Here is a 26,523-nt window from a genome sequence, read left to right on the forward strand (position 1 = left end):
GGGGGCGGATGTAGTGACCCTTAATGGGCTCGTAGAGGTGAACCTGAGCGCAGCGTTACAGCACTCAGCCTCTGCAGCGGACGGGGGGGGGGAGGGGGGGGGGGGGGCTGTAGTGTGTCTACACACTCAGTCAAGCATGAGTGCATCCAGTGAAGTGGCACGCTAGAAAGCACATGCAGCCTGGCGCTCAAGCTTGCATGTGCACACACATACATACACACACACGCCTGTTCCCTCTCTCCCTGACACACCAGGGTGGGATCTGTCGGGGGGGGGGGGGGCTTCCACTCACAACTCCCCCCCTCGTTATGAAGACAGACAACGGGGTGGATGGAGTGAGGGAAGAGAGTCAAGTGTGTTTACAGAGCAGAGTCTATCACACACACAGGCCCAGCAGCCATGGTGTTTAGCATGTACTCAGCCAGAGAGAGAGAGAGGGAGAGATAGAGAGAAAGAGAGAGGAAGAGAGAGAGAGAGAGAGAGAGAGAGAGAGAGAGAGAGAGAGAGAGAAGGGGGGGGGCAGCTTTGTTGTTTTTCTCCCGGTAAGCAGATTGAGCTGCGAGGCAACAGCAGCAGGGTGTGTGTGTGAGATGTACACAGACAGCAGGGTGTGTGTGTGTGTGTGTGTGTGCATGCGTGCATGTGTGTGTGTGAGAGAAGGAGGCAGCGGCCCCCCTCCACTCATCTCTCCCATGTCGTGTGATGATGTGTGTGTGTGTGTGATGTGTCTCAATCCTCCCCTGAGTCAGCCCCGGCGGTGATATGCGCCTCTCTCTCTCCCTCTCTCTCCCTCCCTCTCTCTCTCTCTCCGTCCCTCCCTCTCTCTCTCCCTCCATCCCTCCCTCTCCCATCCAGAATGCTAATAACAGCCAGCCACTAACACTGCATCTCTGAATTATTCATGCAGCAGTGGGTCACATGGCATAATGAGGAGTTTACTCTCATTGTGGATGCAATTGTGATGCTGCTAATCTGCATTTAGCACAGAAAGAGAGAGAGAGGGAGAGAGAGAGAGGTAGGGAGGGAACGCGCTGATGAACTTAATTGCTGTGAGCAAACAACATCTGAAAAGAGTTGTGCCATCATTCCAAGATGAGAGGGTAAACAATTGATTAAACGTTGGACAGACGGAGTCATGAAACCAATATTTGGGTAAGCTTCGTATATTGAGGTGGGTCCTTCAGTTCCTCAGCAGACCCTCAGTCGGGGTAAGCTTACCATGATCCACTCCCTTCACAAACTGACAGGCCTCATCATCTGGCTCCTATACGTCCGAAAGGGTTTGTTAGACAACAAACTTGATTCCGCCTGATTTTGAACAGCTACAGCAAATCTATCATGAAATTATTAAGTGCATTTGCTGAATGTCTTTAAACACTCTTGAGCTGTTTCAGTGTGTTGTCATGTAGTTTCAGATGCAGAATCTTGGAAAATCAAACCGTTTTGCTGCCACCCGCAGGACAAAAACAGCACTGCATATCCTGTGTTAATTCTGCACTTGATTTTCTGCCATATCCAGGAAAGGTTGGCACCCCGCAATACCAGCTGTCTTAGGTACTGTACTGTCTTTTATCTTTAATAATTGTCTTTCAATAAAAATAAACATTGGGTGGAGAACATTGCAGCATGGACATGCTTGAGATTATAGAATATTTATTCAACGCCAAAAGTGGTAATGAAATTATATATAATGAAAATGGTCAAGTGTTCAAATAATATAACCTGACAAAAATTGTTTTATTCAAGCAGTATCATGTGATATGCAGCCGAATTGCATTTTCAACCACATGATGGCGCTGTTGTCCAGCAAAACAAAGAGCCAACCATCCTGGAGCTTGTTCTGCATCTATTCCAAGCATTTATTTGACACAGATTGATCTAATCAATATGTCCTTGAAATACTGTACTGCCATGTGAAAACGAAAAATGTCTCGGTCAAGTAGACCCAAGCAGACTTCAAGTAGGTTTTATTTAAGCAATAACCCACGAGAGGCCGTGTGTTATATAGTGATTTTATAACAGCTAGGGGGCGTTGTTAGGCACGATGCGAAGCGGAGTGCCTAAAACCCCCCTAGCTGTTATAAAATCACTACAACACACGGCCTCGAGTGGTTTATTGCTTTTATACAACGGTTACTACAGCTATTAGTGTAAAATAAACAAACAGCAATGTAAAATATTAACATTTATTCAAAACGAAGCATCATTCCCTCAATTGCGCAGAGAAAAATAGTTCCCCTAACAAAAGGGTTGCCAAGCAACAACAACAGCTACAATGCATTGGATCAAATGGGAGGCGCATTAATACTGAAAATGGAATGATATGCGGTCCCAGGTGTGTGTTGCAAAGTATTTTAACACGGCTTCCAGCCAATCAGAAAAGAACCAGAACTAACCGTTGTATAAAGCTATATTTATCCGAGTCCCTCTTTCAAAGCTAGGGCTGACTTTGAGAAATCCTCAGATTGGATTACAGTGCATCTCCTGAAACCACAGAGTATCCCGTGTGCATCTCACCCCTCTGTGACTGTGCCATCATGTCACCGTGCCCTCTGAAACCAGGAAGTCACCTCTCTCCCTGACTGTGCCATCATGTCACCGTGCCCTCTGAAACCAGGAAGTCACCTCTCTCCCTGACTGTACCATCTCACCGTGCCCTCTGAAACCAGGAAGACACCATCATCTGCAGACACATGCAGATGTGTGAAGACGAGGAGCGACTTAGGCTGTGAGAACCTCGAGATGCCGCCTTATATGGCGGAAGAACATGTCTAACACATGGATCGTGTGTATTGTGAAACAGAAACTGTGGAACCAGATTGCACATGGTGATTCACACTCACTACAGTATGACTTTCCAACAAGTCTCAATTCGGTATTAATTTTCACAGTGAAATAACCGTAGGCAGTGGGATCGGACTTTAAACGGTAATAAACTTTTCCTTTCAATGTACTATACATTATCTTTGATTTTGGCAACGATTAGCACGGGAGGATCAGGCTCTGAACGTTATGAAAGCAGCCTGGTGATCCAGCAGGCCTGTTCTCTCGGCCCACAATAGGATTAGCTACTGTAGGCTCCACAGTGAACACATAATTGAATTCAGACATCATCACCAAAGTGCTCTGCAGTGAATGTTTTGTCCCACTGGGGCAATAGAGGACAAAAAAAATGAATAGCACAGTTACTACCAGTTTGATCTGTAGATTTTTGAAGTGCCACAATTGGGTCGTTGGAACAGGCTTTTAGTTTGTCTCAAGAGGCCATAAATAGGCTCCCATCTTTCTCGCACAGGCACACAGTAACGTTAACAGTAAAAGCAACTCAATTGCAAAATCTCTTCACTCCCTAGCAGCCGGGCTGGTTTGGGTTTCCACAACAAAAATCATCAACGCCCATGACACCAGCTCGCTGCAGTAGAACCCCACTACTAAGCTAAACTTAAACAATACTGTTCACAGGCCACAAAAGGGATCACACGACCGAGGCTCGCTGTAGCATTTCCTCTGGGCTGAACGAGCCGAACAAGCTGGTCCAAGCACTTTCGGGAGTTGATGGGGATGGTGACACACTGTGTGTGTGTGTGTGTGTGTATGTGTGTGTGTGTGTGTGTGTGTGTGTGTGTGTGTGTGGAGGGGGGGGGGGGGGGTGTTGGAGGGGGGGTGGGCAGGCATTGAAATGCACAGTACTGGGGAATGAACCACCCCAGCCCAATGTTAATCCGGCTCTGACCTTGTGTCAGGCAGGAACGGTGTCCGTGAGGCCACACAGATAACAGTTCTGCAACTGTGTGTATAAAGAGAGAGCGGCAGTGCTGACGGTGTTGGTTTGCATGGTGGTCGACATCCACAGTCATTAGCAGCCTGTCACAGCACCTGACTACGAAGGTATCTGGTCATCTAGGCAGACCATGAGGTTTTTAGTTTTAGAGTTAGCTGATATACACATGATGCAGAATGACACGTGAACAGGTATTTCCTTGTACATGATTGCATCATGTGACTTGTAAATCTGAATCTCCTGCAACCTTTACACTTAAAAGGCATGGCAAGCACACCACCTGGTGCCTAGAAAAAACACAGGAAATGAAAAGAATGAATGGGTTTGCTTTTGAATCTTAAGCAAACTTTCTAGCTGCCATTGGTGAAACCGCCAGCCAAACATGACCACGGAGTCTGTGACGTGGGCCATCCATCACCTACAGGCCACACCCCCTTTAATGTCCTGCTAAATGTTGACATCAGAGTGGGGAGAATTTACACACATCGCACCGTTCCTATAACAGAACGTTAGCTTCAACAGAAGGCTAAATAATGCCCAAACAATGGCCTTTTAAAGGTGCAGTATGCAGTTTATGATTTCTGTTAGACTTCGACTGAAAAATGCAACCAACAAAATCTGCGCCCTTCCCTTCAGGCCTCCCTCCAAAGCCACTCCTCCAAACTGGGGGAAAACAAATGACAGTGCTAGATAGCTAGGTAGGTTGACAGGCATGTAAGCCATCCAATTATTTCAAGTTGGCAGCTCAAAATGATTGGACGCACTTATTACAGTCCTGCGACTTCCACAGATCACGGATTTATTTAATTTTAGTGTCGGAGCACAGGTTGATCTAATCAATATGTCCTTGAAATACTGTGAAACCGAAAATTAATTACTCTCGGGATGTAATGAGAATTGCAAAAAATGTAACAAAAAGTGCATCTGAGCCAAACCACATACTGCATCTTTAAGGGCCTCTCCCTCAGGCTCCCCAGGGCATGTTGTTAGTGAATAAGATCTTGTGTTAGGTGGGCTGAAGTGGGACTAGCTTCCAGGGAGTATCATGTCAGCTCCCCCAGCGGAGTCTGCATTTACACAGATGTCAACAGATGATCCTTTTCCGAGGATAGACTGCGGCATACTGTAGTAATTCAGTGTGTCACTGAACATTTTGGCTACAACAGCTACATTATAATCAGCCCAATGACGCCCAATAACAGGGATCTTTGACGGGGAACTGGAATACCGTGTTAAAACTGTGAAGCATGTCGTTGCGGCGTGCTGTGGTCGTACCACCAGGGAGCATGCTCACTCGGCCCAGCGCACGCCACGCGTGGGTGATATGCGGGTGTGACACGTCCAGCGCCCCACTGGAGCGCAGCTGTCGGGTTACGGGATGCTGATTTATAGACGTCTCAAGAGTGAACTATTTTGAGCCCTGTTTACTAGCACGCCAAGATGCTTCTCTGGGAGTATGAATGAACGGTAGATCATATTTTCCTGAAATCATAGCGGACCTATACAGCAAACCGCGGGATCATTTAATACTACTTACATGGCTTTGTGTTTGTCTTCAGCCAGGATCTGGTCGTTGGGATCGAGTCCGTACCTGTTAAGAAGACGTACACACTCCTGAGTGAAACCGTTTAGTCTCTCAGTCTTACACACTCACATCAAACCATGACGATGGGGAGAATGAGGGAGAGAGTCGTCAAAGAGCTCCTCAAACTCACTTGTCAAGAAAGTCCTTGTCCACGACAGCGGATATGTCCAGAAGAGGGTTGCCCATCCCGAACAGTGTGTTTTGGCTTTGTGGAGAGAGAAGCATGGTAAATCAGATCATCTCTCACTCTCTCATGAAGACATAATAATAATAGCAGGTGTGCTAAAAGTCATTATAGACTGACTGGATCTAGATAATATATTACAACCTGGAGGTGACTGACATTATAGGCCAATTATTTTCTCTAGTAGTGCTACATTCTATATTAGATCTTGACTAAAACACATCTTTATTTTCTTCTGTATACAGCACAGTCAATAGTCAGGGAGCCTGAAAACAGGGCGGCTGTGGCTCAGTGGTAGAGCGAGTCGTCCAATGATCGCAGGGTCGATGGTTCGAATCCCGGCTCCTCCTGTCCACATGTGTCCAAGGGGTCCTTGAGCAAGACACTGAACCCCAAATTGTTTCCAATGAGCAGGCTAGCACCTTGCATGGCAGCTGCCACCATTGGTGTGTGAATTTGTGTGTAGATGGGTGAATGAGAGGCCATTGTAATGTGCTTTGGATAAAAGCGCTATATAAGTGCAGTCCATTTGCCTGACATCAGAGAAACCTGTCCAGTACTGTCGATGTCACAGCCTGCTAGGTCTGCAGTGTTCCACCGTTCAGTAAGTTCAGAATTTAATGAATTAGACTCAACTGAAACATGTGTCAATGAAATGGCTATTAATTATGCTAATACCCTCTGCCTCAGGCTTATTACACAACCTCAGGGTGTAGACATTAACCACACACATGGAGCTCTCAAGCAAGCACATGTGGAGCGCATGTGTCGCCCAACAGCTGTAGGTCTAACATGTCAGGTTGCACACACAAAGTGGACACCTGAAAAATGCAGACTACAGCATACATTTAAGTCAGTTAGCTTAGTTAGGTTAGTTTTTTTTATTCAAAGTGACTTACATTAATAAGGAAGAACATTTGTCTAGAGTAAGTGAACCGACTGTACATTCCAGTCATAGTAAATCTTTCAAGATTAGCACATGCTGCCAGTCTTCTGCCGTGGCGCTGGAGCATGTTGAGGTTATGTAGGCCTACTGTACATCCAATCCTTCTGAACATGTTCAGGGGATCCCCTAACCCCAACCTGACATCAGTCCACTCAAAGTGGGTGGTTTATTCAAGGTCTAACTCGGAACTTTCCAACTGCCCCAGATTCTCACTGTGTACTTGTTAGAGCAAGTGAGTTGTCTCATTTGCCATACGAAAAACCCCATACCATAAGATGATATATGATGCCTTGGACCATTCACTTAATTCAGGATATGTATCATAATATAGCATATGGCCCGAGGGAGGCTATAATACAAACCGCATGGTCTTACCTTGCAGATGGCATGTTGTCAACAGGAGTTTATCCTAGTTTAAAACTGCTGGACACTTGGTGAAGCTGCTACAACTAGTGCCGAGCAGTTAACAGCAGCGTGCTTTTTGCTGTTTGCTTTTTTTTTTAGTTTTCAGTGAAAGCGGAACCGTCTCTTCTTGTGCCAAAAGTGATTGGCTACATGGACAGTGGGCGGTGCTGCATATTTCTCTGGATACCATAAGAGGTTACAGTTGCAAACTCTCAAGATAGCTGGCTAGGCTACTTCAGACTGAAGGTTACCCAACTCAAAGCATGCCAGGTCACCCATCGCACTCATGTCGTTAGCTGGTTATATGCTCAATCTGGCCGCATGATGCGTGATTGAGAAATGGTTATTAACATACCATGCCCAAATCATGGCCACCAAGAAGATGTAAACATTAACTAAACCTTATCTAACCCGCTGGCCAGATATGATGAACGTGCACAAGTGTTCATCATAACTGTTGATCAGGGCGTCTCTGTAAACTTGACACGTGTCATAACAGTTGCACGTGGAAATTGTTCTCATTCTTGCATGGAGCCCGTAGTGAGCCCACCCTCTATCTGTTAGCATGCTAGCATCTCAGTCAGCACAGAGGCATTAGCAGGCAAGGCAATAGATTAGCTTAGCTGCATACGGTTCCTGGGAAAGTTTTAGTAGCAGTTTAACTGTAATTTTGTCGTTAAAATACTAGTGAATTTCGAGCTACCTATCTCGCAGCAATGCTTGCAAACACAATCTTGAGCGACCTTATACGACCATGCTTTGTACGGGAGCTAACCTAGCTAACGCTAGCCGGCTAGTCAGACACTCGCTGTCTCAAGCTCTTTAGCTAGCCTTGTGCAGCTAGCATAGCTAGCTAGCTAATAGACTTACCTCAGAGCTTTAGTGACTCGGACTCGTTTAACGTTGGGTTCCTCGTTACACATCGTCTTTACGACCAAGAGCAGGCGACTATTGCCAAACCGTTTTTTGTTTTTTTTGCACAAAACTACTAATACAGCAATGCAGTCTTTGCAGCTAGCTTAAGTGGCAAGATACAGTGCCTGGACTGGTCTGTCATTCGTGTGCTTGCAGCCCGCGTGATGATGATCAATGTAAATTGATGGCTGTAGTGTACAGTAGCCTACAGTAGCACTAGTCAATTAAGGCCAATTATCTAGCCTACAGTAGAACTAGCCAATTAAGGCAGGCCAATTATCTATGATTGGATGGGATAGGCATGTCTACCAAACCAATGGTGTGTAAATAAGAGATATTACAACTGAGTTATAAAAGGCTTTATTACAAAACGTGAACATTGAAGCAGGGTTTGCCTTCATCATAAAGATTGAATGGAGGAGGTGTAACTTAGCTTTAGCTAACTAAAAATCATAAATATAACAAACATGTTTCTGAACAAAATCAGGATGCAATGTGTACAAGATACAAAACATCATTTTCTGTAAATTAAAAACTATTTATTGCCATCAAAGTTTTTACCCAACAGGTGGTTTACATGGTCTCAATATCATACATACACATTCAGACCTCTGCTCTTATTAATTTCAGACACAGTAGAGCACATTTCAGATTTCATCCATGGTACCAACTGTTATAGCTAGCCTACTGTATGTTTAGTGTATTTTCCTAGTATGAAGAGAAGAGGCTGAGGTCTCAACAATAATTTTAGATGATAAAAATAATAACAGACACTCTTTGACCAGTTGACATCGCCTATTCCTGGCCTTAAAACACGTTTAATCTTTCAAAACATTGGTTGTGCACATCGCAATACATCGTGAGACAGTATACTGTCAGCTGTACAGTATTCCTACAGTCTGGCAAAACATGGACTAGCTTGCTGGTTTCACTGAGAAGTTACACAGAATAAAGCACCAGGCTTAAGCCTTATCTCAATGCAACATTGTGGAAGTGTTGGAACATAATTCACAACAAGTTCCACCATTCTAGTAAAAATAATTCACTATTATTCACTAGCAATCGGTCTAAAGAGCTAGCCCTTACATTTCCAAAGTGTTACTGATACAGTACCCAAAGAAAGAAAACCATATTGAAAAATTGGTGGATTAAACTCTTTGGCAGATGTCCTGGTGTAAATCATTAGGCTACTACAAAAATCTCTCTAAAGTATGAACCAAAATATGAACGGTAAAGAGAATGGTGTTTCGGTTTCTATCACATTTCATAGTGTAAACAGATATAATACCAATGAATACATTTTGCGTGTAGAGCTTAGCATGTACTTGTACCAACTCCTTTTGAGTGGATGTGCTTGTCCTAGCGATGGTGAATGATTGCAGATAAAGACAAAGGACCAGTACAAAGATATATAAAAAAAAAAAATCTTCCATTTTAATATTCAAATTTAACTTAAGAGATCTTCGCATGGTCTAAGAGACACTGATAATAATCAACTTCACTAGATATGAAAAGCAAACCTCTAATTCAAAATATATATACCTGGGATTTGTCATAAGCTCTAAAACACATTCTTTACACACATTAGAAAAATGAATTTCCCAGTAAGAATCTAAATCATGATAAGTTGCATCGGATCATCCCTTCTTGCACATTCTACTAGATCTGCCATGGTTTACAGACAGGATATGGGATCACTTGGGATCACTTGATAAATAGTGTATTGACTCATCTGACCCAAATCAGGGTTTAGGGCATTTTGTCATTATAACCTGGAATTACTATGTATGCGTCCATCAATCTATTGTTCAAAGTTGCCGTTCGCTTCTGAACAGACTTGGGCTTTGAGCAGAGCAGTGGTCTTACTGGTACCAGGGGGTCTTACTGGTACCAGGGGGTCTTTCTCACCCAGTGGAGGGTGAAACCTGCGTCCGTCCGGATCTTGATGGAGGCGGCCTCGGCCTCCCTCACCGTCTCCTTCACAGACTGCATCAGGTTCTGGGCATTGTGAACCAACATCTCAGTGGCCTGCAGGGTAAGAGAAGAGGCACGGTTAAGGGGAAAGTCAGAAACATTTATAGGTTCTTATGAGAATCGTTTAAGATGTTGACGACACACGTTCCACTGAAGAGAGATCTGCAGCGTTGCTCACCTGCTCTGACTCCTCCTCGCTGATGTTGGTCCGACCCAACATGGTAGCCTTGACTGTGGAGAGGATCTTCAGCTGTGTGCTTATAGTAGGGATGCGCTCACACACCTAAAACAAACAGAGGCGGTCCGATGAGATGAACATACACACCATTTGGGTATTCAAGTAAGGGGATGGATGGATGTATATGTATACTCCTTGACTTATCTATCTGTATAGTTATATGTAAAGTTATACTGACAATGTATGTAGGTATACATCTAATCCTATTGTTATTCTATACTGCACCATTACTAGCCCCTGAAATCCCCCTTTTTATGCTGCTACCCCTCTTCCCCTTACCTAGTGTCTGTATCTAGTGTTTCATTTCTTTCCAACCTTTCTCTAATGTTCAACTTCTGAAATGCCAAGTTTCCCCCTGGGGGGATCAATAAAGTATCTATTTCTAACTACCATATCAATATATAAAGCACACATACAAAAAGCCCTGAACAGAATACGTTTTGAGTGAGCGACTGTGCCTGACCTGGAGCAGGTTGGTCCGGATGCGCTTGTCCGTGCACTGCTTGGCCACTTCCTTGGCCAGCCGCGTGACCTCGTCAGACGCCTTGGCGATGTCCTTGGCGCACTGGATGAGGGCGCGCTTGTTTCCACTGCCGCCGCGCACCAGACGCGACATCTCGGCCATGAGCAGGGCCATACGCTTGGCTGCACCAATGATGTCATTACCCTGGAAGGGCACAAACGGTTAAATCACGCTATATAGGCAAAGAGAGTTAACGGCCAAGTACATTTTGTCAGTGTCACTGACGTACAGTATAGTATCTGCACCATCCATGAAATAGCCAGCAAAATTAACTTAAACTCCAGGATCTAGTCACTCTAAATGAACTTAAAGGCATGGTGAAACCTATAGAAATTGACTATTGATATTTTTATCATAATTGTTTTAATTATCATAATTGTATGATAAATGTTTTAATTGAAATACTAGTAGTACTGCTTTTAATGTGAATGTGTACTGTATGAGACTGTTTGTATTGCTGCCATTCTTGGGCAGGTCTTTCTTGAAAAAGATTTTAATCTCAATGGGTCTAAACCTGGTTAAATAAAGGTTAATGAAAGAACTGTTGTCCCACCTTGCTGGACCATTTGCGGGCCTCTTCGTGGAGCTGCCGGGCGGCCACCATCATGGGCTCGCTCACCATCTCGCCGGCCTTCTGCTCGGGGAACTCCTCGTCCTTCTCCTCCGGGGGAGGCGGCCGGGGGGGGGGGACCTCGCCCTCGGGGAGAGGGGGCTTGGGCGGCGCCGGCTCGTCGTTGAGCTGAGGCCATAAACGGTCAAGTTAGGGCCAGGGACTCTCAGCTGTGGCGAACAGTGACCGAGCAAGACATACAGTGATAGACGGTCAGAGCTGCTAATGTTAGTGAACCTGGGCTGGCGGAGGTCCTACCTGCTGGTCCAGGTCAAGCTGCTATTTTATGACAGGCTCACACTACAGGATTTGAACGGGTCATCACACACTACAGGATATTATAAAGATTATCGTGCTCGTGGGAGCAACGAACCACCTCAGGTGATCTGTTAGTTATTGTGGTCTCGCCGTCTCGAACACGAAGACGTAATCATCCAGACTTTAAATCTGGATGACTCCGCGAGCAGATCGGAAGGTTTAAGATTGGATCTGTAAACCCCTCACATTACAAGATAATCTGGGCCGAACATCAGTACCGACCAAGGTCCCAGACCAGATTTCTCCTCTGATTGTTGAGGGGGGAGAATAGAGGATAAATAAGCCACAAAAGCCATGTAGTGTGAGCCCGGCGTTACTGAACCTGTGCTGGCCGAGAACCTACCTGCAGCTGATCCAGGTCGGGAGGAGGAGGCGGGAAGTCGGGCTCCTGGGGCTGGAAGGCCTCCCTCACCTTGGCAACGGCACCCAGGATCTTATAGCCCGAGTCCAGGAATCCCTTCTGGAGGTCTGCATACCACAGAGTAAGAGCGAGACACTGATCAGCACCATATATGGCTACATCGGCCCAGAGAAACAGATTTACACTGCAGCAGCAGAGTGTACAGGGCGTACAGATCAAACAGAGATTAATTAAAGTGCCGTACTCGGGTCCTGGATGTTCCCGGCCACGGCCTTGGCGTCCATCACCATGGGAGAGATGGTCTGGCTCAGCTCGTCCGAGGCTGCCTTCACCAGCTCCCTGAACTTGGGGTCCTCGGAGTTCTCCACCTCCCGCTTGGCCACCAGGAGGATGCGGTTGGCGCGGCGGGCGATGCTGGTGGCCCCGGCGACCAGCATCTGCGGCTGGTGGTTGGCCATGGCCATGCGACACTTGTCCAGGTCCTTCTTGATGGCCTCCTCCGAGGCGTCCAGCAGGGACTTGGTGTCGATGGCCTCATCCACCAAACCTGGAGACGGAGACCGCGTTAGCGTTAAGGCCGTGTGAGCGTTAAGGGGAGTGTTAAGTCGACCATGCGGCCAGTTACAGCGTCATCGCCAAACGCTACCTGTCATCTTCTCAACGTTGTCAATCCACTGGTTCTTCATGGTCTCAAAGTGCTCATATGCAGCTTGGTTGCCGGGGTTCCTCAATAGAATGCGGGCGGCAGAGACCACCTGATGGAAAGACCGTTCTCAGTCAGTAAGAAGTAGTCGCTTACATTACTGTAGTTAGCCTTTTACTACGCAATGAACCCAATACAGTGTGCAGTACACTCATACAGTAGAACCTCAAAGATCCGAGAAGTCCGGTCAACCAAACAGGTGTATAAAACTGGAAGTAGGCGTTTTGTTTGAGATTTGACTGCTGTATTTTAATATTTAATTCATTAGACTAATATAAAACATTTTTGTGGATCATTCCCAATGTGTTTGGATCTCTGAGGTTCTATTGTATATTAGTTAATAGGCTTGTGGAGCACAAGGCACATAAAACCCCTGGAGACACATGGACAGAAACGTGCGTGTGTCCCGTACCTGTGGGGTTAAGTCTCTGGTTGACTTGACGGCCGCCTGGATGCCCTCCACCGTGCTCTTGTTAGCCGTTCCTACGGCGGCGGCCTTCTCTGCAGTGGCGCCCAGCTTGTTGGCGTGGTTCTCAAAGTTGGCAGCCCTTTCGTCAAATACCTGAATGCAACAGCAGAAATTAATCACATTACTAATACAATCCAGTCTCCATATGAACACAAATTTTAAAAACTGCTGCAAACTAACAATCTAATGTCATTGGTACTAAAATATAATTTATCATCACAGTTATAAACCCTTTCAATCTCAGAAGTTATAAACCCTTTCAACGAAACTTTCAGTCACTAGAGCAATAGTCTGACTCAACAGATGTAGGTTTTGGGGACTGTACACCTTGTCATTCATTTATCACTGTCCAATGAGTGGCGCTATGGACTACATAAAACAATTACAGCCCAGCAACTGCTCCGCTGAAGATATTTTGATTGGCTTAAAGAAATACAGCATTGTTTTCCCCCCTATTCCTGAATGGTAATGAGTCCAGCCAGACCTTTCTCCAGCACTGGCACAGCATAAATGAAATGTGGAGATAGTTCTGGCTATGCGACACTACTAGGGCAAGATCCAAGTGAACTGCACTGTAAATGGTGGCGTTATTGTTTTGAACATGAAGGTGCTGACCTCATCCCTGTTGGGCGCGTCCCGAGGGGCCGTGGCGGCCACCGCCAGCAGTTTGATGGGCGTGGTCGTGTCGCTGAAGATGTCCGACACCTCCTGAGTCATCGCCTCCTGCATTTTGCCTTTGAGGTCCTGGGACAAGACCACACACACATTTTTATTCAGAAAAGTCAGATCTAACAAATGCATGTTTTCACACTCTGCTCTTCTGTGTCATTTGTCAAACTGACTTGAAAATCCTTTTCAAAGACTGAAAGAAATTGATGTAGGTAACCGTTTTCATTCAGTACTACTCAATTCTAGCGAACACCATTTTAGTAACATCTCAAGGGTGCGTATCTGGTTATCTAGCAGGCAGTAGATGTGAGCCGTTTCCACCCACCAGCAGGGGGAGTGCTTGGCTTTGTCTGTCTGAGTAGCTGCTAGATCATCATAACTTGTGTGAGTGAGTGAGTGAGTGAGTGTGTGTGTGTGAGTGTGTGTGTGTGTGCGTGCGCGAGAGAGAGCGGCTGTGTGTGTGAACGCGAGCGCTCGTCTTACTTTCAGGGCCTCCTGGAGCTGGTTGGCCACGGCGCGCGCCTGTGGGGAGTCTCCCTCGCCCCGGGCGGCCAGGTCGGCCAGCTGGGCCATCAGCTGCTCCACCTGCTCACACTTCCCCAGCAGCTCCTGACGGCTGGGGCCCGGCAGGGCGTTGGCCAGGCGATGGCCCTCCGCCACCAGCCCCCGGATGGCTGCCTGGCCTGGAAAGACAGACACACGTGCGCACACATGACCGATTTCAACTCGTCTGCATTGTGTATCGTTATTGCCCATGGGGTGGACTCGAACCCCCGGTGTTCTGAGTGTGGGATTGCAAAATTCTGGCAATATTCCAAACCTCCCAAGGGAATTTGGAATTCATGGGAATTTATTCCCGATTTTGGAGGAGTTTATAAACCTTCCCCCGAATTTTGCAGCCCTATCTGCGAGACAGACCCTGTTCTAACCAGCCGCGCCACCGAAAAGCTAGCTAATCGGCTGTAACATGCATCTCAGAACATGGTTCAGGGGGCAAATGTGACTTGTGGTTCAGAGGATGAGGTATTAACACACTTTACTTCTATACTACGATTCCATCTAATTCAACTCTGAACAGACCAGGAACAATAGACTGTTAGGAGGGCTGGAACATGTGCTAAGAGCCTGGCATGCTGCTAATATAAACAATATGGCATGTGAGAAGATCTCCAGGCTTCGGAGCAGACAAGCCAACCCAGAGAGAAAATGATGAGGTAGGGTGAGGGTTTTGGAATGTATAGCGCATGGAGAATAACAGCTCATATGCAAACAGAGCATCTATCTGGGCTGCTGGTATGGTCAGCGAAGAAAGAGAGACCGAGAGAGAGAGAGTGAGAGAGAGAGAGAGAGAGATAGAGAGAGAGAGAGAGAGAGGACGGTAAACCAGACTCACCCACTCCGCTGTCGTCTATGCTGGGGTTGTCTATCCAGCGCTGGGCCTGTTCGATCTTCCCCTCCAGGTGGACGGCGGCCTTGGCGGGCCGGCTGTTGGCCACAGCCTTGCTGGTCTTGGACTGTAGGTTCTGCAGGGCCGTGGCAATGTGCTTGGCCAAAGCCCTGGCCTCCGGCGTGTCACCTCTGCCCCTGAGAAGATGACGAGGGAACAGTTAATAGTTAAAGTCTTAACCATACCAGCGGAGATAAAACCTTAAAGAAACAATTTGAAGTTACAATAATAAGGCTTTTATTAACGTTCTTAAACAGATTATAAACTGTTAACATGTTTCTTATGGCTTATAATCTAACAATAAAAATATTTATAATGCTATCATTAACACTTATGGGAATAATAGGCATCTTATAAGGATCGTATTACCTATTAACTAATGCAGAATAAGAGGACTTTAATATAAAGTGTTACCCAATGTAAATTAATGAACAGCCAGAGAGGGCATATCAGTGTTCCCTTTAACAAAATGAGGAATAACATGACCAACAAGTATGTCCCATGTACATGCAGTCCGCCACTCACTGTCTCCTGAGCTCGGAGAGCTTGGCGGTGACGGCGGCGATCTCTCCGATGGAGCGCAGGATGTCCTCCCTCTCCTTGGGGTCCTCGCTCATGTCTGCGATCTTCTTGGCCTCGGTCAGCAGGGCCCTGATGTTCTCCTCGCCCTCGGGGCCGCCGTTGGGGTCGGCCAGCCAATTCTGCAGGCGGCCGCGGGCAAAAAGAACCACACTCTCAACATCACATCAGAAGTAACTAACGGGATTGTTGGAATTGGGGCTGTTGCGGTTACTGCAGTATTGCACGACCGCGGTACTGTGAAAAAGATCGCGCTACTCCTCAGACAACCGCATCAACCATGGTAACTAACGTTTTTTCATTTTGTTCTTATGTTTCATGAGGCTTTTCCTATTAGGGCTGTCAAATAAACATCAGGTATGGACTTGCTTTTTCCGCACTTAGCCTACCCTAAACAAACACACCATTCCAACAGGCCGTGTCATCAGCATTACACGGAGTTGAGACAGATATTAGAAATTTGTTAATCAATTTCCAAAGCATTTATTTCCATTTGTAAATCAATTTCCGAAGCATGTATTTACAATTAGGCCCAACACTTGTCAGTAGGCTGTGTAGATAAGTGACAAAATAAATGGGACACGCATATTGTTTTTTTGCCCAATAAACACAATTTCGCTTCCAATCCATGTTGTGGTATTTATGATTCCGTGCGTAATAATTCTGAACAGATTTAGGTTCATAACATCTTTCAGAAGTCTGATTGTTAATCATTTTGTCAATTATGTTTTTTGTTTTTTTTTATCACCAGTGAATCAAAGGTTAGCCTACTATTTGAAATGTAAGGGTTTCCGCATGCCTACTGTAGCCTATGGCACCGGCAGGTAGGCCTACTACACTTTGCAAGTCCATTGCGAAAGGAAGGCTATATACGAAGATCTAGCATGTAGCATATTGCTACTGTATTTATTTAATGTAGCCTGTTTTCGTTTGATAAAAATGTATTGAAACAAATAACAGGTAGGCTACAGCACACACACTATAAAAATCTCATTTATAAAGCACAGGGGGGAAGAAAAAAAAAGGTGCAATAATACCGCATACCGCGGTTGAAAGCCACCCTTTTGTACCGCTGGGGAAATTTCTTCACCGCGACAGACCTAGTAGGAACCATGTTTTTTCACTAACCGGTTGTACAATACTAAACCAGAACCATGTTTTGTTCACGGACCATACGGTACCACAGCTACGCCTCTGCCCTTGCTAATGTAACGGTAGTACTCTCGGCTGCGTTGTGTTTCTCATTCGTTTGACCCATGTTAAGGGGTTGTCCAGGGCGGGACGCGAACCTGCAACCTTGCGTTTGCAAGTCGGATGTGCTATCAACTACGCCAAGAAACAAATGCCCCTCAGCAGGGTCGTTAGCACATCCTTTATACTAGGGGAGTGATTACACTCACTCCACGAGGGTTTACGAGGACTCATGATTCACGGTTACACTAGCGACAAAGCCCACCTGTGCAGCGTCGATCCTCTTGGCGATGGCCTGCTTGGAGTTGGTCATGGCCTCCAGCTTGCGCGCGGCGTTCTCCACCTTCCCCGTGAGCACATCCAGACCCTGGGACACCTGCTGGCACTTCTGCATGGCGGCGGGCGACACCCCCTGACCTCTGGGGAGGGCAGGTGACACGAAACATCAACCTAACCTCCAGGATGCTTCAGACACCCATTCAGTATAGTAGGCTAAGCTAGTAAGGCGTTGTATAAGTTGTAAGAGTGACAAGTGTGTCCCTGCCAAAATTTCATCTGAGGGATATCAGTTACAATCTGATATGCTGTAATCCCCTATGATGTAATCCCCTTGTAACAGGCTTACCACTTTACACTTGACACAATTGATCACTGAGATTTATGCTACCGTACAATAGAACATTTCCCGATCAGATATCCACAGGAAACATTTAGGAATCATTTAGGAAATGTAGTCATCCTCATTAGAGCACAGTGAATGTCCTTGACATGAGATTGGTCCAGAAATTTGCTGAAAAGCTGTCCAACACAGTTGTAAAACACTGTGGAACGTCATAGTCTGGCAGTACCTGGCCCTCATCTCGGACACCTGGTCGGTCATCTGGCCCAGGGTCTTGGCCGTGCCCATGATGTCCCGGCGCTCCTTCCCGGCACACAGCTCGCCCACCTTCCCCGCCTCATCCAGGATCTGGCGGATAGCTTGCTCCCCTGCGTCTCCTGCCATTGTCACACACACACACACACGGTTACGGGCGGAGAGAGCAGACGGGTAAATGAAAGTATATATTTCAGTAAGTGGTCACTCTTGGTCACCTGGTTGGGCGTTGGGATCCCTCAGCCAGTTCTTGGCCTGGTTCATTTTGGAGTCGATGAGCGCCAGAGCCCGCTTCATGGCCTCGGTGTCCTTGGGGTCAAGGAGGGGTCAGAGGAGAGAAACTTTATTAAGAACTTACGCAAACGCTCGTGTTCTAGAAAACTGCATCATTCCGGAGCCGTGCCAGGTTATTGTCGCAATTCAATTTGATTGCTCGGCCCGTTGGATGGCTTATGATCGGGTCATATTGTCCTGTAAATACTACTTTAAATATGTGTTAATGTCATTGAAATAGCCAAATGTCTTTAATAGTTTAAAGGGGGGGGGGGGGTAATCCGGCCATTCCAATGTTGAGTTCATATCAAATGAATGTTGGATAGTCCTGTAAAATACTTATTCTTTCAACCTGCAGCATTGAGTAGCCTAACTCATGCTGAAAAACTACATTGACTGTAATAACAGAATGTGCCTTCGCATTATACAACTTTGTTTCCTATTGTAAGAGTTGAGAATATTTGAAGGAATAGGCTCTTTGCACAAGCTCCACTACTTTCTGAAATTCTACAGGCATCCTTATTTCCTGTCCTATACTACTGGATGGAAGTGATTAATCAGGTGTGCGGCACACCTGATCACACCTGATTAATCACTTCCATCCAATGGTATAGGACAGGATATAAATATGCCTGTAGAATTTCAGGAAGTAGTGGAGCTTGTGCAAACAGCCTATAGAGAGAATGTTTATTTTCTTCAGCACTAAAGTTATGAGAACAAACCCAGCAGTTTCCCTTTTTTTCTCCCCCCCCCCCCCCCCGTTTTTTCCTGCATTCACACCCACAAATATTACACTATATAGTTTGCTGCTGAGTCACAAAAGTTTCCACTCACAAAATTATAATCCAACTCTTTCCTTTAGGCCTATTTACTAAAATGATTACATCTCCAACTTTAGAAGAGGTTTTGGGGTTCTGAGGCCTGGATTACACTACTGGTTTGTTCATGGCTATGTTTTCGAACAGGGTAAACGACCCGCGATTACACACAAAATTGCACGTAAAGATGTGTTTAAATCTCTTATCACACTAACATGCCGAAAAACTCATATCACACCCCCATTAAAGAGCATATCAAACAGGTGATTTATGAGTTTGAGCTACAGCTGTATAGCAATCAAGGGTACAGTATATTCTTCTTGGCTAGTAGCATAGTCTAGAATGCTCTGAGTTTAAAATGCAGCCATCCAACCAACACCAACAGTCACCAACAAATACATTTCCATCCCCGTTTGTGTTCCATGTCTGGTGCGCATTCCCTGCTTTAAAATCATTTTTTGTGATGCATCCAAAAAGATAGCCTTCTTTTATTTCAATCTCTAATTGTAATCTGAATCTGCCCTGCTGTGATAACAATATTACTACTGTTCCACCTTATTTATTTATGTAGCCAAGGGGGGCCCACACCTTTTTGGCTTGTGAGCTACTTTAAAAATGTCAAGCTCAACAAGATTTACTGGTTGATCGCGATCAATGTATTGGGCACCCCTGATGTAGCCTACGTTGTAAGAGATGAATGGATGTAAACCATGAACTGAACAAAGTATATTGACATTAATTTAAACAGTTCCCTTTGCTTCCCAACCACCATCTCATTTACTTTGTGATGCTGCATTTTTTGTCGTTAATGTTTTTAGAGCACAATCAAATTTTACCAAGAGGACAAAATGAAGTCCATCCATTCACAACTTCGTCCACGAGCGCAGCGTTCCATAGGCCTATAGGATAAAGGCCTGCTGTTACTTACTCCACGGATCTTCCTAAAGTTCCTTTTTTCCAGTAATCCAAACTCCATATCCAATTCCTATTTTGATTTTTGATCATTGACTCTCACACAAACAAACCAATTCCTAGCCTATTGCTCAATAATTACAGTTCTTATTTCAGAATATCATTCCCGATTAAACTGTACAACATATTTGAGGGGTTCTTTTGCAAGAACAGACATCTCCTTTTGTAGACCTATTAGCCATACTAAATCATGTCTGTCCATTTCTGCAGTGAAATTTGAAATAGTAGGCCTAATCATCTCTTGATGGTGATGTTACAGAGTGACAACATGCGGAACATGGACAGACAGTTGGCGTATTTGTAAACACATTCACATACCCCAATATTTATTCACGAGCACAAACGTCTGCCTCAGGATTTCTAACATAAACCCATTCAATACGTCCATCATATTCAAGTCTCATCATAATATGGGAGCTATGTGAGGAAATGGATGAAGGACTTAAAGGTATAATATGTAATATGTGGATTAAAATAAACATTTTTTCAAAAATAATACATCCATAGGGCTTTGTGAAGGCTGCAGAGTAAAAGTATTGCTTTTCCATAAAAAAAATATATTTTGTCTGAAATTATTACATTATGAAATTTTGACGGCCTGACAATGACACTCTGTTGATATCATACCAGCCAATAGTATTACAGCGTTGGTACTGCGCGCTGGGTTGCCAGGTACTGTTCTAGCTTCACCACTGTGAGATTAGCAGTAGCCAGCTATACTTCCATGAATTAGCAGCATTATAGATGTTGGTTAGCATCAAGTGTGTGTGCGACTATTAAACGGCAGCTTTTCCGTTCACTTCTGCTCACTCTTTTCAGCTAAACTTTTGGTAAAATGGCCGAGTTTCGTCGTCCTGCTTCTCCTGCTCGCTTCGCCTGAGCCCCGGCGAACCGTGCGATACGAATCTCAAAAGCTCAGTGACCGAAGAAGGAGCAAAAGTCGGATAAATATCGGGCCAGCCTTTGCTCGTTGGACTGAGTTTATGGAGTTTCATGGGATAAAGTCGCATGGTGACATGGCTACTTTTCTACTAGACCGGTAAGATAGCTAACTAGCTATTGTTATCTTTCTTGGAATCTGCATAGCCAGACCTAATGTTATCTCCACACTACAGCATCTAACGTAACTCTGCACTCTGAAATACTTGATTGTGATTACTGATTAGTGTAACGTTATTTTCCTCTCGGAGTGAAGATCTTATCACAGTATGACTGAAACAGTGCATTCTCTGGCATTTTGGCAACCAATACATTGTGTTGTTGCAGTTCTTATCTTTAGACACTAGATGGGGGAAATAATCCACATATTACATATTATACCTTTAAAATAAACTGATTATAAGGACTATATCATTGGAACATTTGGACTGAATTAGATTATTGAATAGAGAATATTATTCAAAAAGAAAAGGGCAGGAGTGCTCAGAAGTGCAGACAGGTGTGATGAAGGTGCTATTTGGTCGGGAACACAAACGCTGGGGAGAAATCATCTTCAATCTTTTAATAACTGGCCTTTTCATTTAGTAAATTGTTTTATTCACTGATTTAAAAGGAATAACAAACAAGTCTCATTTCAGTTTTCTGTCAAATTATTCCCTGTCAAATGCATGGTGCGGGAACGGACAGTCATGGGAACAGGGTCGCTCGCGGTTTTGCAGTGGTGCGTCTTTGACCCTATACCCTAGATAACGGATAAGGGGCCAAACAATTACTAAGAAATGAGTAACTGTTTTTCTTTTTAAATAATATTCAGCATTACCTATGAATCATACTTCTTTTTGTGAGGTAATTTCCTTTTTAGGTTAAGACTTCTCATCAACATAACGTTCTCAGTCAGCTGGGACAGATATTCTGGCACGGTCCCTATGTTTGGACGAGGTCAGACAGGTGATGTCATACAAGTATGTCCCTGTTCGGGGACTGGGGTCATGACGAGTCATGAAAATGACATCAGCATACACAGAAATATACACACACACACACACACACACACCGGCAATGCAGTTACTACAGTGGCAAATATGTCATCACTACAGGGCCAAACATTCATCCCAGTCAGATCAAGTGGTCAGGAAAAACTCTGGGTGAGGCATCGCCGTAACAGACACTCACACTCACAGTGTCAACAGACACTCACACTCACAACACTCCTAGAAAAGCTGTGACATATTAAATCTCTGGGTATCAAATGTGCAGCATACTGTAGCTAGGGTTTCCGGGAATATTCACAGACCCAATGGACATTTATGGGAATTAACAGGAATAAACTGGCATTTTATAGGAATTAACAAGAATAAATGATCATTTCCCAGTATATTCTTGTTAATTCCCATTAATTCACATAAATTCACATAAATTCCCATGGAAAGTTTGTGAATATTCCCAGAATTGTGCGACCTTATGTGCAGCATACTGTGGCAGGCACAACCAGCATGCCGTTTCAATGGCCTCCTTCCACCGTCAACAAGGGTGTGCTTCACACCATGAAAGACAACCTACTGTCCATTGTATCCCAATTGGAGCATATTGAGATACAATACGACAAGCTATCTAAGAGCAACTTCACTTGACAATGAGTCCATTCATTAGCCAAGTGTGAAACAAAGCAGGAGTTCTACAGGACGTGTGTACAGGACGCTGTAGAGAGGCAGTTGACGGTAGAGTGGTGATTTTATGTTGTTCTACAAGTAACTGGCCTCCTTCACGAAAGCGCCCCATGGGAGTCTGATCTGACGCCTGATCAGGTGAATATTACAGCTCTGAATCAAACCGTACAGTACTACGTACCTTACTGAAGAGGAACACTACACCAGCAAACTGCAGCAGCTAAAACATCTTTGATATACATATTTTTCAAATGTTTCTGACTATCAAATGATGACGCTACGCGTTGGATGGCAAAGTTTGTAAAGGTCATATCCACTAGTGGAGACTAAGACTAAAAGACAACCGAACAAAGTCACACCTGCAACAAAGGAAGGACGTAACAGGAACTAGAAAGGTGTGAATTGATTTCACCACCATGCAGCTGGGTGTGTGTGTGTGTGTGCGCGCGCAAGCGTTAGTACTGTGAACCTTGTGATGAATAGTTGTGTGTGTGTTTACAATACGCCAGCCAGCGCAGTGGGCGGGGACTAGGTGAGGTTGACAGACTAGACAGACAGGAAGGAGCACCACTCATATCCAAAGCAAACACGTTGCACACTCAGACATACAGTATCTTCATCCAATGGGACGCCGTCGTGATTTGATTAGTAATGTGGATCATGTGAGGTGAAAGGTCATTTATGTTTAGGGTTGCAAAATTCTGGGAAAATTCACAAAGTTTCCAAAATTCCCAACAGGAATTTATGGGAATTAACAGGAAAAAATTGAAATGTATGGGAATTAACGGGAATAAATTGTTTTCCAGTTTATTCTCGTTAATTCCCATAAATTCCTGTTAATTCCCATGGTAGGTTTGTGAATATTCCCAGAATTTTGTAAACCTATTTATGTTACAATATTTACAGACAGAATCTGTGAGTGAATGACCTCCATTTCTGACTGCAATTAGCACAATCCAGAATCCATATATAGATTATTTAGTTATTTTGACCAATTGTGTACCCTTCTCCTAAGGCTCTGGGGTGCATGTGCACAGCTCAGGACTATTTCTCTTCTGATCTTGCTGGGTAGGGGAATAGGAGAAATCCATAGGGATCTACGTAAATAGCTAAATCAATAAAGGATGTCTCAGCACTATCAATATACTGTACGTTGGGCGTCTAAGGACATCCTGTCCCCTAACTGGGGTTTGTATGACTTTGGAGGAGGGCACAGAGATGTTCACACAATGTTATCTCAAACTTGAAAACAAAACAAAAACACGGAGAGAGAAAAAAAACACCTGTGAAAGAAATGCATCCATTTAAACATACAGTCCCGTATGCATCCAAAACCACTCTCCCCACGCGGCAGTCCTTTAGCACTGCGTATGCTATGTTTGTGTCTGGAATTAATGAATACAGTACCCGTCACTCACAGTTATATTAAGCCTTATGACTGCCAAACTACTCAAAAAGCACGCATTTACAACCGCATGGCACAAGACCGTCATGTCAGCACACACATCTACCAGACATGCTGCCACACACCATGGGGCGAGAGGGGTAGGCTTACCTTCTACAGGGGAGAGGGAGGAGGGGGGGGGGAGGGGTGGTAAGAGAAAGGAAGAACAAAAGAATACAAAATGTTTAACCAGACATATTGTTACCAACCATGACCAACCGAAAAGACAAAGGAAGCAGAGGAAAGGGTCATTCTGAGAGGGGTGGGGTGACATGGGAAAGGAAGAGTTCTTTGACAGCATGCGGAGCAGAGAGTGAGGGGACCAACGAGAGTTGAGGTGATTCCTTCAAGCTAAATACAAGACAGGGAGTGTAAGCATACCTGCTTTAATAGAAATAAGAACCTCGTGGCCTGGTTCACTCTAAACAGAAATATGAACCGCATGGCCTTGTTCACTCTAAATAGCAGCACATCAAACAGACATTCTCTCCTTTCACAATCAGCCACCTCAGAATAGGCTCATCCAAGAAAAAAAAACAAGCACATGACTTGTTAAAAAGAAAAAAAACTTAAGTGAATATTACTGTTACACCACCGCCTGTCCAGGCTGCAGTCTTCTCCCGTTGCATTCTGGGAGTGTGTGAGCGCACAGTGCACGAGCAGACCATTCTTTTCGCTTCTCGCTGCCTCCAGCCTTCGATTGCAAAAAACACCCATACGGAACAGCCGTTGTGGATAAACACGTTAGCTTTGACCGTTGAGGCCTTTTAGCGAGTGACTTAGGCAAAGCGCTCCTTCCCTTCGCCCCTGCATCACAGAAGCTCTCGAGGGTGAATGAACGCGCATGTGGGCGTGTGAGGGTGAGGGGGGCGGGGCCGGTAGAAGCTTGTACCTTATTGGCCCAGGCGTCCTCGTCCCAGGAGGTGAGCTGCAGGACCCTGATGATCTCGTTGATCTCGGCAGACATCTTCTCGAAGGTGAAGTTGCGGTTCTTCAGGGCCTCCTCCACACCCTGGCTCTGGGACGTTCTGGTGGTCACGAAGATCTTGATACCTGTCCAAGAAGAAGAAGAAGAAGAAGAAGAAGGAGGTGGAGGAACAGGAGGAGGAGGAGGAGCAGAAGAAGAAGCAGAAGAAGAAGAAGAAGGACGAGAAGGAGGAGAAGATGTTGTTTAATAATCCCTGGGGGGGATTTGGACTTTGCAGCAGAATTTATAAGAATAGATCAGAGTAAAGAATATACATCAGAGTAAAGAATATACATAGAAGAGTACAAAATATATAATTTACATAAAATAACTATAAAGTATAGAATATATAAATACATACAATCTGTATAAATATGTATGGAAAAAAAATAATATATATATATACGACAATATACATACAAGAGTAAAACAGTATAGTGTAGTAAAGTGTAAAGTGACAGGTGACATGGGGAGGCCACAGAGGCGGGGGTCAGCAGGCGCGCTCATGAACAGACCGTGACACACGGTGGAATGTGATATCAGGCACCCAGCTGAAGCGGCTGGCTGGTTCACCTGAGATGAGGACAGGCAGCAGCTCCTTGACCGTGTTCATGGAGTTGACCAGCATGACGCGGTGCTCCTGGTGGGTCAGCTCCTGCTGGCGCTCGTCGATCATCTTCGCCATCTTGGTCATGCCTGCGTGGGCAATGCCAAAAAAACACGCCGTCATTCACAACGACATGGGAACAAGACAATGTATGCTATACCAGATATAGTGGTCAAAATGTACAGTATATCATCGATCTCAACCTCAGTCGACGTCAACACGTGTTGACGGCAGCAGTGCGATCCCTCAACTGGAAATGTATGGGAATTAACGGGAATAAATACCATTTTACCGTTTATTCTCCCATTAGTTCCCATAAATCCCTGTTAATTCCCATGGGACGCTTGGTGAATATTCCCGGAGTGTTTGCAGGCCTGGTTGAGGGTGCGGGCTGACCTGGTCCCAGGTTCTTGGTGTAGGTGATCAGATCCTCCATGGACTCCACCACCTCCGCCACAGTCAGGTACTCCAGGATACCCTTGCACACGCGGATGATTTTGCGAACCTACAAGTAGGGGGACAAACGAAGTGTGAGTGATGGCACACGACATTTGAATGGCAGCCTGAAGCCTCCCCCCAACCCCGTGATTCGGGGTCTTGATAATGCTTTCGGCTGACATCCCTGTCTGTCTGTCTGTCTGTCCCGGAAGGCGGAGTGTGTTACGGCCGTGCTGCGCTGGCGTCCCTGAGCTCGGTCTGACTGATGACCGCGCCCCCCACCCCCCCCCCCCCCGCCGGGTCCAGGCCAGCCGGAGCCGGGACACCCGCTTACCTCGGTCACTGATCACCGAGGCGGCTTAGATTTACCCTCTTGTCCACCGGGGGGGCTGGCAGATGGTAGCGGTACCAGGAGGAAGAGACAGAGGTGGAGGCAGAGAGAGAGAGAGAGACAGAGAGAGGAGAGGGAGGGAGAGGTGGGAGAGAGATCCGTCCCCGTTCTCCGGTGCCTACCTCGGCCTCGTCGAACGTCAGGAGCAGGTCGGAGGTCCCCGACAGGATGCCCCGGGAGCCGTCGATGAGGTAATCACGAGCGGGGACGGAGTAGGGGTCGGCCTTCAGCATGG

General features: G+C 45.5%; 2 protein-coding genes across 2 annotated transcripts in view; both read right to left on the reverse strand.

Annotated features, from left to right (window-relative positions):
* Window positions 1-7,868, reverse strand: part of adkb (adenosine kinase b) — a gene marked incomplete at its 3' end in the record, with an annotated part of 103,635 nt that extends 95,767 nt beyond the window's left edge. The window contains exons 1-3 of the mRNA XM_084455870.1: window positions 7,772-7,868; window positions 5,497-5,571; window positions 5,319-5,372 (exon numbers count right to left, since the gene is read on the reverse strand). Coding sequence (XP_084311996.1) covers window positions 5,319-5,372; window positions 5,497-5,571; window positions 7,772-7,824 — 182 coding nt within the window. The 5' untranslated portion in view covers window positions 7,825-7,868. The remainder of the gene's footprint in view (window positions 1-5,318; window positions 5,373-5,496; window positions 5,572-7,771) is intronic.
* Window positions 7,869-8,210: 342 nt separating this feature from the next.
* The window catches only part of vclb (vinculin b), a 35,136-nt gene continuing 16,823 nt past the window's right edge, over window positions 8,211-26,523 (reverse strand). The window contains exons 3-21 of the mRNA XM_084456711.1: window positions 26,411-26,523; window positions 25,856-25,964; window positions 25,426-25,548; window positions 24,778-24,938; window positions 17,991-18,081; window positions 17,747-17,894; window positions 17,164-17,317; window positions 15,654-15,829; window positions 15,075-15,265; window positions 14,165-14,364; window positions 13,628-13,756; window positions 12,956-13,105; window positions 12,487-12,595; window positions 12,085-12,387; window positions 11,823-11,947; window positions 11,105-11,290; window positions 10,492-10,695; window positions 9,969-10,073; window positions 8,211-9,844 (exon numbers count right to left, since the gene is read on the reverse strand). The exon at window positions 26,411-26,523 is cut by the window's right edge and continues 38 nt beyond it. Coding sequence (XP_084312837.1) covers window positions 9,698-9,844; window positions 9,969-10,073; window positions 10,492-10,695; window positions 11,105-11,290; window positions 11,823-11,947; window positions 12,085-12,387; window positions 12,487-12,595; window positions 12,956-13,105; window positions 13,628-13,756; window positions 14,165-14,364; window positions 15,075-15,265; window positions 15,654-15,829; window positions 17,164-17,317; window positions 17,747-17,894; window positions 17,991-18,081; window positions 24,778-24,938; window positions 25,426-25,548; window positions 25,856-25,964; window positions 26,411-26,523 — 2,924 coding nt within the window. The 3' untranslated portion in view covers window positions 8,211-9,697. The remainder of the gene's footprint in view (window positions 9,845-9,968; window positions 10,074-10,491; window positions 10,696-11,104; window positions 11,291-11,822; window positions 11,948-12,084; window positions 12,388-12,486; window positions 12,596-12,955; window positions 13,106-13,627; window positions 13,757-14,164; window positions 14,365-15,074; window positions 15,266-15,653; window positions 15,830-17,163; window positions 17,318-17,746; window positions 17,895-17,990; window positions 18,082-24,777; window positions 24,939-25,425; window positions 25,549-25,855; window positions 25,965-26,410) is intronic.

This window comes from Borostomias antarcticus (genome assembly GCF_949987555.1).
Source record: "Borostomias antarcticus genome assembly, chromosome: 22".
Lineage (NCBI taxonomy): Eukaryota > Metazoa > Chordata > Actinopteri > Stomiiformes > Stomiidae > Borostomias > Borostomias antarcticus.